Source organism: Dendrobium catenatum, unplaced genomic scaffold (assembly GCF_001605985.2).
Source record: "Dendrobium catenatum unplaced genomic scaffold, ASM160598v2 fragScaff_scaffold_943, whole genome shotgun sequence".
Classification (NCBI taxonomy): Eukaryota; Viridiplantae; Streptophyta; class Magnoliopsida; order Asparagales; family Orchidaceae; genus Dendrobium; species Dendrobium catenatum.
In genome coordinates this window covers 679,632-692,778 of record NW_021319405.1, presented here as the reverse complement: position 1 = coordinate 692,778, position 13,147 = coordinate 679,632, and the positions used below count along the sequence as shown (strand labels likewise).

The 13,147-nt window shown below is 35.2% G+C and overlaps 1 protein-coding gene across 1 annotated transcript; it reads right to left on the bottom strand.

Annotated features, from left to right (window-relative positions):
- Window positions 1-293: 293 nt before the first annotated feature.
- Window positions 294-1,852, bottom strand: LOC110092341 (presenilin-like protein At2g29900). The gene has a single exon (XM_020816846.2). The coding sequence runs from the start codon at window positions 1,715-1,717 to the stop codon at window positions 494-496; it is 1,224 nt and encodes a 407-aa protein (XP_020672505.1). The 5' UTR covers window positions 1,718-1,852; the 3' UTR covers window positions 294-493.
- Window positions 1,853-13,147: the final 11,295 nt, after the last annotated feature.

Sequence of the window (13,147 nt, the reverse complement as noted above, 5' to 3'; positions counted from 1 at the left end):
GTCTACCCTTGTATTAGTCGAGCTCTTTATAAGAATGCCTCTCTTGGACAAGCTCCTTCAAGTTCCATACTTTCTCTAGCCAGAGCTCCTCCGGGGTGCATACTTGCTCTAGCCAAGATCTTCTGAGGCAAATGCCCTCTCTGACCAAGCTCCTCTAACACAAATTAAGCACATTGTGGTGCACAGTCACAAGAGCACAACAACATGAGTAGGGATAAATGGAAGTAACAGAAATCAGTAACAACCTATAATCATGGAAAGGGAATGCTGTAAATTGACTTCAAAGAATGATATACAGTAAAAAATGTCAAATTGCTTTTGTTGAAAGTTAAAGTAAAGAACAGTAGTGGGATTTCTCCCTGCTCAAATAACCATTTCATGATGAATTATGGAGATTCAGAGAGTGATAAGATGAAGTAGTCGCAAGATAAGTCCATGAATTACTCAGTAAACAGAGTAGTCTTTGGTCTTAGTTCATAGCAATATATACTCGTCAAAACATCAACAAGTTCACCGAGCACTGAACAACGAACAGTTCTAACAATTCCCTTGTCAAGAAATAAAACAACAGGCCAAAAGCTATTGATACAGGAAGAGCGGGTAAAGCTTTCCTGTAGAACGCAAGGAGCAAAAGAGTTACACCTAGCCCAGCAACAATGGCGAGATAACAAGCGTACACTGTCATGAAATCATACAGCGCTGCTCTCCCAACCAATACGCTGTAGAAGATGAAATCCCCCAATCCCAACTTGATGGCACCAGAAGATCCCAATCCGATCCCCTCCGCCGCCTCAATCTCTTGCCTTCTTGGCTGCTGTGACACCAATGGAGCTACCAATTCAGTACTAGCAGAATCTTCATCTGATGCTTCCACTGTAATTGTCATCGTTGTCTGAGGTGTTAGGTTCTCATGCCTCAGAGAATCATTATCAGGCATAGAAATTGGATTGCCCTCAAGATTCCTCCTTTCTCTCCACAACCTCCTTCCACCGGCCTGAGTATCCACCGGCCGAGCTTCATACACCAGCGCTGGAATATCCTCATCCCTCGAGATCGCTAGCTCCACCAGAAGCCTAAGAGGCCCAACTGGAAGCAAAACAGCAGCGAGATCATACAATGCCATGGAGATCAGCAGCGCCCAAGTAGTCCACTCTGGAAGAAGCGTGAACCAATAAGCCACAAGCACACCGATAATGACCAAGTAACCATGGGTAAGCGAAATTGGCGCCTTGGCGAGGAAAACCGATAAGGTTCCAACAACGGAGAAGTTGAAGAGAAGTAGGAGAAAGGAAAACGCGTCGATGGGAACTACGAAGCGGGAGAGTAGGAGGAGGGAGATCTCGCCGCCGAGAAAGGAGAGTACAACGAAGGAGGAGAAGGCCATGTAGGATTTGAGGCAAGGAGTACAGCGGAGGTAGAAGAGGAGGACGAGTAGGAAAGTTAAGATTGTGATGACGGCAATAAAGAGGAGGGAGTTCAAGAAGGCGCCGGAGAGCTTGGACCAGAAGGAATCGGACGAAGATTCGGAATAGGCGATACTAGCGATGGAGGAGAGAGACATGGATGAGTTATCGGGGGAGATGAGTGCCGAAACGAGGAGAACGACGAGGAACATGCAAAAAGATACGGGGTAGAGTATTCGAAGGATTTCTTCGCCTAGGGTTTCGAGAATCGGGGATGAGGAGAAGGAAGCAGCGGAAACTAGATTTTGATCCATATGAGCTAGAAATAAATAAGGCGGAACGGAGAAATTGGCTGCTCGCCAGTGGAGACGACGGCGGCACGCAAGTGGTGAAGAGGAAGGAGGCGGCGCAGGAAGACTCAACGATGCTTTAGATGTTAGCAAAATTTATCTGTCATTTCGTCCAAATTTATTTATATCTAATATATTATTTAAAAAATAAATTTATATATTTAAGTATATCATTATCAGCTCATTGAAATTTCAATAAAAAAAAAATAGTTTTATTATGTTGTTTGAGATTTATGTGGTATTTTTATAAATATAGATAGTACTATAGTAGTATGTTAGTTTTATAAATATATAATGGGTTTTATTTCAAAATAATTTTCAGACTATTTTTAATATAACCATGAATTATCTAATGGAAAAGATTGAAAAGTTATCACAAACCTCCATTTTTTTTTCTTTTTTATTGTAATTTCTCTATTATTATATGATAATTCATTAACTTTTCATATATATATATAGATAGAAATATATATATTATTATTGCATCCTGGAGTATTCGCGGCGGTAGAGAATATATAGTTTAACGTCTAAGCATTATACGAAGATCCAGCACACAAGCAGATATGAGAGATGGTGTAGCGTTCATAAGAGACACTAGTTTTTACGTGGAAACCCCTGAAAAGGGGAGAAAAATCACGAGGTCTGGCCCAATTTGAATGAATCCACTAGTATTTGTAGTCGATTACAAATGAGGCCCTTCCTTGGAAGAAGGTCTTGGCTTGATGTCACAAATGTACATCATATGGAGTGCATTACATGGTGGGAGTTACAATAGATGTGTTTGTTTGATCGGCATGACCATAGTCGATATGATGGAGGTCGGAAAGACCGTTGTCTAGTGATGGAGGTCGGAAGGATCGTAGTTAGCAGCAGACAGAGGTCCAAAAGACCGTAGTTTACAGGAGACCGGGATAGGAAAGACCGTTTTCTGTTGATGGAGGTCAGAAGGACCATAGTAGGTGACGGAGGTCTGAAGGAGCGTAGTCGACTGGAGACAGGGGTTAGAAAGATCGTTGTCTAGTGATGGAGGTCGGAAAAACCATAGTAGATGACAGAGATCAGAATGACCGTAGTCGACAGGAGATCGGGGTCAGAAAGATCGTAGTAGAAGGGCGATACTTCGGGAGAACTCTCGGCGTCAAGTGGTGGCCCGCAAGAAGTAGAGGCCTCAAGTGGTGGTCCGATAGAAGTCCGGGCGTCAAGTGGTGGCCCGGTAGAAGTCTGGGCTTCAAGTGGTGGTCCGGCGAAACAAGCCTGGACGATCTCACTATCGTCCCGGACGATTCAGTCCAAAAATCACTCCAGAGAACATTCCAGAAATCAACTGTTTTCAATGCACTGATCGGCCTGGACGATCTCACCATCGTCCCGACCGATCCTGGGGAAAAATCACTTTTCCCAGCAGTTACAGCAAAGGAACGAGGTCTCACAGGTTGTCCGGTAGAGGTGAGGGCCTCAAGTGGTGGTCCGGTGGAGCAACAGCGTCAGTCGGTGGTCCGACGGATGTGAGAGCCTCAAGTGGTGGTCCGGCATAGCAACATCGTCAAGCGGTGGTCTGGCTGAGGTGAGGGCCTCAAGTGGTGGTCCGGCGGAGCAACGGCGTCAAGAGGTGGTCCGGCGGAGGTGAGGGCCTCAAGTGGTGGTCCGGCGGAGCAATAACGTCAGGCGGTGGTCCGGCGAAGGTCCGACGATAGTCCGACGAAACTCCAGTGATGGTCGAGGAGGAGCTTCTTCTTCTCTTATCTTCTTCTCTTCTTGCTTGGATCCCTTTTCAAGCGAAATGAGGGTCTATTTATAGATTTTTTTGGAGTGACATATCCCATAAATAGGTGAGAGACCAGGGACAAATGTGGAGTGGTTCAATGGAAGGTCGATATTGAATCCCTTAATCATGGACCGTTTGTCATACATTTGAAGGTCTTAATGGTGTTGGAATTTGGCGATCTTGGGCTTGTTGGATTCATCTCATCGAGCCGCTCGATTCGAGTATAAGCACGTCATGTTTGGAAACCTTTTGGTAGCTCAAACTGTGATTCGAACCTTCCAACAGCGCTTCAGGTCCTTGATTTGGACTCATTTGGGTTCGGATTGAGTTGAATTTGGTGTCGTTGGGTTTGTATTTCCGAGATGCTCAGTTCGACTATAAGTTTTATGAAATTGGAGTTCATATGATCCCAGATTTAATTTTTGAAGTTTTCGGCTTGATTTTTGCCTCCAGATTCGAGCCCCATCAATATAATTTTTTCATGACATATCAACTATAAATGACATCTCTTATGTCAATGAAACAAATGGGATATGGAATAAATGGAATTGGAATATGATGCAATAGTGCCACATTAAGATTCCCTATGAAATGAAGCATGGAATGGAGCTACTACGAAGAAGTTTTTGAAGTTACAAATGAAGCTTTGGACTCATATTGTTCATGGGTTGAAAACAGATGTTGAACTCTACAAGGTCGAATCTCCCGTTGTTCCTCAATAGCTCAATTGTAGAATAGTTGGCTGTTAACTTACTGGTGGTAGTCTCAGAATATAATATTGCTCAAATTTAATTCATAAACTATACAAAATTGATCCAAATTTATCGCTTTGAGACTAAATTAAGATCAATTGCATAATGCTGATAGACTAAATTATTATAAATTTTATATCATAATTATAACATGATAAACTATTTTTGATCAATTTTATATAATTGATGGATTAAAATAGGGCAACATAATATTCTGAGACTAAATTGATCTTATACAAATAATCTGAAAACTTCTTTAAAATTTTTCTGAATATATAATATTTGAGCACATGTAATTAAATTCGAAGTCCAATGCTGCAAAGCTTATCTTTGTTAATCAATAATTTTAGTTTTTTTCAGATTTGTATACACCTCTGATTAAAATAATTTACATGCAAGCGCTTGTATATATATGCGTGCATGATTTAAGAAAATAAAGCGACATGCATTAAACTACTTGTATAATTTGTGTAAAGCCAATAAATTAAGGGCGAAATTACGAGAAGGAGAGTAACTAAAAAGAAGAGAAGGAGCTCAGTTAGAAAGAATTTATAAGGAGGCGCTAATACAAAATTTAATTTTCATTCGTACTCATGAATATAGAAATTAATTTTTTGTATTATATTTTATATTTATATTAAAATGTGAGTAATGAAATTAGCTTATATTATTATTCAATAAAAGTCAATTAATTTTAATTAAATTGGTAATAGAGCATAATTAACGAAAATTTTAGAGCATCTTACTCTAAAATTATAGTTTATTTCTTTACTTTTTTTATTCTCTTTCAACTTAATTTTCTTAGTATAATTTTACGTGATTTATGGATAATTTTGATTTTTTTTTGGGGCCATTTAGGGATCGAACGAGAGCTCAACCACTGAGCTGTCCCGCAAGTCCAGATAATTTTGAATTTAATAATATATTTGTGAAAAAATTAATTACTTTTTAAATTAAAATAAAATGATTTTATGTCTAGAAGTTTTAGGGAAAAGGCTGTTTAAAAAAATTCCTATAAATTTGCATTAAAATGAACTAAGGGTGTGTTTGGGGCGGATTTTTCCCTGTTGTATTTTACCAAACGTTTGGGGTTACCTCATCCTGCTCCGTTCTCGACTATTTCACGTCCTGCAGTTGCTTCTCACATGCCGAGGAAACCTCCTGCGGTTCGACTGCTTCCCGCTGTTCGCAGCTCTGATAAATACGTTAATGCCCTTGCTATCTACGAACTGCTTCATCCTCCCCAAGTTCCCTTCTATCAGACCACTCCTCTCCTTCTATCTCATCTCACCACGCTCGGGACTCGCTCACCAGTAATCCTCTAAAATCGTAGATACGACAACTCCCTCCTTCGCCTCCTTACCTCTTCACAAATTTGAAGTGACACCTCTCACCATTCTTCTATTCGATCAGAACCAAGGGCGACGATAGGAGCTTGCTTGCAACGAAAGTAGCCTTTCTTACTTCCTTTAGCTGTCAAACCCCAACCCCTAGCCACTCGTCTCCGCCACCCTCGACAATGTTCTTGCTTGTGGGATTAGAAGTTAAGCAAGACAGGAGTTTGGTCACTATGAAGGTAACCATCTTTCTCCCTTTCACATGTACTTGTTGTAAAAAAAAAAAAAATTTTTGTTCAACTGTTTGCTTTATGTTAAATTCTGAAGGTAAGCAAAATATTGGTTTTTTTTTTCTTTTTGAAAGACATATCAGTGATTTCTCTTCATTGATATTTTACAGTTTGAATCTTTTATGGTACATCTGAAATAGTTATTTGTGTTTTGTGAACAGTGCAAGTAATTTGTGAACGCAGACCATTTAATTTTACGAACAAGACAAATCAAATAATCAAGTAATGTGGCACCTATTTAGAATTAATATTTGATCTAAATTTCCCCTTGACTTCATAGTTATGTATAGCAAGTTTGTAAGCACTCTCAGGAAGAGGAAGGCAATCCTTGTCAATCTTAAATTTCAACTCCAATCAATTGAAGAGTTTTTAAAAATATACAAAATTAATATATATACATACATCAAAACTAGAACAAATAATTTAATAGGATTTATTATGAATGTTGGAGTAATTAAAGGAAGGAATGGCTCGAAGTTTTTGAAGAAGTCCATGGTAAGTTGTTCTTAATAATTATCTTATTTCTTTTTTTTTTCTTATGTTAAACACTTCAAAAGAAATTAAAAACTAACAAGTAGCTCAATTTTATCATGTTCGTATAACTAGTATATACTCACATGGCATTTTTTTTCATTTGAATCATTTACTCTTTGTTCAATTCAGGGAAAAAATATTGAAATATGCTTTTATCTCTTAGTTTTTGTGGCCTATTGTCACTTAATTTGTATTATGCACACGGAAATTCCTAGCTAGCATTGCAACTTTTGTTAATTTACCTGCCCCTAGATGAATTCAATACCCTCAAATCATTTGTACTCGCAAACTAATTAACTCCATTGGCCACATGTGTAACACTTCGACATTTGCAACTGTTAGGGGCTGCTTTGTAGCACCCAAGATTTGATTTAAGTAGAATTTTGTAAATCCAGATTTTGAAAATCCTGAGGGACCAGGATTTGATTTAAGTAGGATTTCGTAAATCAGCTAAATCCAAATTTCAAAAATCCTGAGGAGCCTAAATCCTGAAAAATGTTTTGTAATATTCATAATAAATCCTATTAAATCTCATATAATTGTTTTGCTATGGAGCGGATTTAACCCGCAAGGCCACAACCACATAATAATACAAATTAATGGCAGAGGATACTTGAAGTTTTAAGAAAATCTATTCTAATTTTCAGAGAAAAAAGATCCCATCTTTATTCTTCTCAAGAGCAACTACAAAGAAATGCACAAAACATACCATACAAGATTAACATATTCTTATTCCTTATAAAATAATGCCAACTCAATCAGATGACTGAGAAAATTTCAATCTTATAAACTTGTGTTTTCTTTATGAAGAAACTCACAAGTGTCACTTGGTGTTCAAGAGCTTATAGTATTTTATGAGAATGACATAACATGATTATTGTTGCATGACATTTATGCTTATGACTAAATCTTATAGTATCCACTTCGCTTAAGGCCAGCAAAATCGTTGATGTTTTAGTTTATTTTAATAAATAAAGATGTATGATGCCTCTTATTTTTAAATTACTAGCAGCAACCATCAATTATATTGCTATGCATATAGCCTCTTATTATAATTTGCAAATTTACATTACAACAATTAAGAAATTCAACGGGTAAACTAAATAATAATAGATCATCCGCAACATGGGAGAAAGATGTGAAGATTATATTTTGTGATTTATGTCTAAGAGAGATAGAACTTGGTAATCGACCGACTAAACACTTCAATAAAGAGGGTTGAACGAATTTAATTAAATTTTTTTATGACAAAACTGGAAGGGAGTATGACAAAGTTCAGTTAAAAAATAAATGAGATATGTTAAAAAAATTGGAAATTATGGCAAGAATTGAAGCGAGGATCTACTGGATTGGGTTGTCATCCCATGAGAAAAACCATTAATGCATCGAATGATTGGTGAAAAGAAAAATTATAGGTAAATATTAATTTACATATACTTGCCTCTTTCAACATTCATATTATGTTTTTTAATTATTTTAACTGAATTTATCTTTGTAGGTTGTACCAAATGCAAAAAAAATTTCGATATTGTGTCATTGATTCTGAACTTGAAGATAAGCTAGATCTGTGTTCCTACGTGTTGTTGCCACCAGAGATCATGCTTGGACTCCAAACCAAGGACTTCACAATGAGAATGTTACTGTAGATTTTGAAAACATTGGTATAGATACTGATTCTTTTGAAGATCCTTTACAAAATATCAAAAGCATTAGTGACTGTAGCCAATTGAAATGACCTTCATCTATAACTTCAACTGGTAGAAGGAAAAAAAATTATTTGGTTCTACATTTCTTTGAAGTCAAATTATACAGCTTGTCAATTCTTGCACAAACATTACCTCAGAAACTAATGCTTCAAAGTTAATAAATGAGAAACCATCCTTTTCTGCTGTCATTAAAGTTCTTGAACAAACAACTGAAGTATTTGAAGGCATGTCACTATATTTATTCTCTACTAAGATTCTCGAGGATCCAACAAAGCGAGAAACTTTTATGTCAATTTGCCCTGAACGACGAGCTCTTTATCTTTGTTATTTATATGGAAACATTACACAACAAAATCATAGTTTCATACATTCTGACAATCAATCATTTTGTATTTTCTTTATTGCTCTTTGATATTGTATTGTGATTTTCTTTATTCTATTTGGATCTTGAATGTATTTGTCTTTGCTTTCTTTTTGTAGTGAAATTTGAACCTTATAAGTAATTAATATATACTCCCATTGGATTATTGAGTTATACTCTAATATGTTTAATTTTAATGAAATTTACTCCTTTGTTGATTAATGATTAATATGTATCTAATATTGGTATGGTATAATAATTTAAGAACATTTTTTGGATATAAGGAAAAAGAAACTACTCATGTAAATATTCTTTCATGTATATATATACTCAATTATTGAGTTCTATACTTTATCTGGACGCTTACATGTTGATATAAATATTTATTCATTGAAGGAATTCACTACTAACTCAACTGAGAAATATATGTTGTGTAATCTTTGGGCTTAAGTTGGAAACTTTACTTATGAGGCCAATTTTGAGTTTATTTTCACTAATGTCATTGTCTATACTACTTTTATTTCAGTTATTTATTTCATTTGGACGTCAAGATCACTTTTATTATTTTGATTGTCATTTTAGTAACTATTCTTGAAGTTTGTACTATGCTTTGTTATTGAGGATTCATAACATGAATTATGATGCTATTTTATGATTTATAATGATGCATACATTTTTTTCCTTAAATTTGAAATTCTAGATAATGTTTATGAATTGTTTAAATATATATAATATCTAATCATCAATTCTTAAGTAGGATTGTATTGGAGCTATTGATGGAACACATGTGGATGCTCGTGTTTCGAGTGCTGAGAAGGTGGCTTATATAGGAAGATGTGGTTCAACGACGCAAAATGTTATGGATGTATGTGACTTCAACATGTGTTTTATTTTTATTATGGCAGGATGGGAAGGAAATGCACATGAAAGCTGTATTTTTAAATTTGCAACTCGTAATAGACGCAATAACTTTCTCATGCCACGTCCTGGTACGTTGTATATAGTTGTAACGTTAGTACTAGTAAAACTTATACTAAATTACATATACTACTAGATATGCATGCATATTCATTAAAAATAAATTAAAATAGTGATAGCAATAATGACTTTGCATAATTACATGCGTCGACATCCAACTCAGGAAGACCCAAAATTCAATATATGTGATGCAGACGGAACATATATATCAGAAGAGGCATATGAGTATAGAATTGAGCAATCATTAAAAGAGACTGAAAAAAATGATTTTAATCAATAGGCACGAGATGGTGAAAATTATCTAAAAAAGTATGGTTAGAAACCAAAATTGTTATAATAAATAAATATTTTGCATGTGGCACGAATATATTTAATTATGAGTAAGATGAGTGGTGTAATTGATTAGTATTTGTTTTTATATATTGTTTAGTATAAGTTGAACTTGATTATTTATAGAAACTTGCTATCAACTACTTTAATTTTGTTCGAGCTTGTGATAATTGAAGCTTTATTAAGATATATAAAGAGAAAATCGGAATGATCAAACAAGTTTGTTCTATCCAAATAATCTAATGTCTCAAAGTAAAGTAGATTTTAGAAATTTTTAATCTGGTGTAGAGATTTAAGAAAAAAATTGATGGCCCAACATTGTCTCTTCATTCTTCAAGCATTTTGTTGATATAGTTTTTCAAAAAAAAAAAACCAAAATATATTTTTATTATTACAAGAAAATGTTTTATTATAAAGTAATATTACATAATCTAAAATTTTAACAAATTATTTTGAAATGGGATAGTACAATGTCAAAAAAAAAATTATAGTATATATATATGTATAAATTAATAAAATAATTTATAAAATAATTAGATTTTAAGTCATAATTGTTAACATAAAGAGTTAAAAAAATTAAATTTGAACAAATTTAATTCATGTTCATATATGTAAGGAAAATAAGGTAATTTATTATCAAATAGCAGCAGCACAGTAGTTTGACAGTAATATTACCCAAATTAAATTGATTGATTTCTATACAATAACTTTAGAAAGCAGCTTTATGTACAACAATTTCACAATCTGTTTTACTGACAGCTGCAGCCGTCTTAACGCACACTAAGTGAGCTACAAATGTTATGTACAATTAAAGATATTTGAAAAGAAAGTGAAAATACAATGAAATTCAGGATTGTACGTTTTTTTTTCTCTTTTTTTGGTATAATTGAGGGCATAGCCCATTCCATTAAATGAAACTAGTTACATGTAAGATGAAAAAAAGGAACTAAACAAACAAAATGAACAGCCAAAAAACCTGATCTTGCTATGTGTAAATAGTTACACATACACAAATCTAAAGAAAAAAGGAAATCAAAAAACAAATCTACCTGAAGGGTAGATGGGCTCAGTCAAAATGAATTGCCGCAATGAGATCTTTCCCCTGGTTGCAAAGGAAGAAGCTGTTGTATTTAGAAAGGAGCCAAATTCTCTGACATCCAAAGGGAGGAATGGCAATTCGCACATTATTGCCCACCAATACCAAGTTCTCGAGCCAAAAGGAAAAGAAAAAGGCAATAAAACTGCTCTAGTCCAGCAAAAAAATCCATCATCCAACCAAAACCTGATTACAACAACTGAAACAGAAGTTCTGAATTTCTCCATTTGATGATTTTAGTGAAAATTGCCCTTCGTATCAAATGACAAATCGTAATAGTGGAGGATTGAGAATTACCAAACTTCCTTTCATTGTGTTCTTTCCAAATAATGTAAACAGAGCAACAAGCCACAAGATAATAGAAAGAACGAATCTTAGCATTGGTCCCTGAAATGTTTTCAAATACTTGATAAATGTTTGGCCTAAGCAGATGGCCCTTGATAGGTAGCAGCAAATTACTAATGATATTATAAGTGTAATCACACTCAAAAAATAAATGGCTAGTAGATTCAGAGCAAGTATTGCATAAAGTACCTATAGGATTAACAGTAATTCCCCTAAATTTTAGATTTTCAGCCCATTTGATAGCGCCAGCCAACAAAAAATACAAAAATGCAAGGCATGTTTTTTGTTGCCAAACAAACTGATGACAATTTACCTTTGGTAAATGCATATAGAAGTAAATGAGATAATTTTTAAGCCACTTAGCATTACCATCCTTCCATGCAAGGCAAATGGAATTATTAACAGGTAAGTGAAACAGAATTTCTTGCATGGCATTAGAGCTATCAAGAGGAATAACCCATCCCTCTTCTTTCAGTAAAACTTCCAGCTTTGCATTCAAAGGAAAATTCCCATCATCGGTTGAAAAATTGGCATCTCATCCAATCTTTTGCCATCAATCCAATGATCATAGTAAAGAGAAATTGGGAAATTATGAAATACATTAAATCTGAGCATATCACTAGCAATAGAAGCATGATTACAGAGGGACTTCCAAAAAGAGGAGGCTTTAGATGAAGGTGGTTTCCACGGAGAGATATATTTAGACAAAACCCAATTGGAAAGAAGGATCCTGTTATTATACAATCTGATTATAAGAGCACAATTATAACCAAATTGAAGGGCTTATAGTGATGGGATGCTCAGACCACCATGTTGTTTTGGTTTGCAGGTATTTTTCCAAGAAATAATATGCAATTTCTTAAGGGACGTGTCCCCAAAGTATAGGAACTTGGCACAAAGTTTGTCAATTTGCTTAATGATAGTTGTAGGTAAAATGGCTTCCCTAATCTAATAAGCAATGATATTCCAAATAGTAAAGCGTAGGTACTGTAATCGACCAGCAAGGGAGAGAGTTTTAGCCTTTCAGCCCGACAATTTGTGATAGATAATTTCCATCAACCCAGAGAAATCCGCCACTTTAAGATTGTATGGAGATATAGGAATACTCAAATATTTAATGCACTTATAGGGGATTGAGATTTAAAGAGAAGTGCATATGACGTCATCATTGGGGCAATTGGGAGGTATGATAATATAGCTCTTATCATAATTGATTAAAAGGCCAGTACTAGCAGAAAAAATATCCAAAAACTGAACTAAAGTATCACAATTCTGCACATCAGCTTTACCAAAGATAAGGAGATCAGCAGCGTATAACCGACGGGAGATGCAATTATTGCCAACCTGAGGTACTTGAAATCTATCATTACCATCCAAAAGGCAAGAGAAAGCATCCATAACCACACTAAAAAGTAAAGGGCTAAGGGGGCAACCTTATCTAACATTGACCTTAGAGGGGAAAAAGCCTTCCAAAGCACCATCGATACAAAGTGAAAACCAAACATTATTAAAACAAGCTTCAACCCAATTAATAAATAATATAGGAAACCCTTTTGCAAAAGTCTCTTAGAAATAAATTCTCTAGAAACACTGTCGAATGTCTTTTTAATATATAGTTTGGCACACATGACTCTAAAATTAGTGGAGGTTTTGGAATGGAATAATAATTCTTTACCCAGAAGTATATTGTCGGTGGAAACTCTCTTATGTATAAAACTAGTCTGGTTACCTTTAATAATGATAGGCATGATGGGCTTGAGACGGGTTGATAAAATCTTGGTAATAATTTTATAGATAGTGTTGTAAAGAGAGATTGGTTTGAAGTCTGCTAAGGATGAAGCATGACTATTTTTAGGGATGAGAGTGATTGCAGTGTTCTTAACTACCTTAGGCATGGATC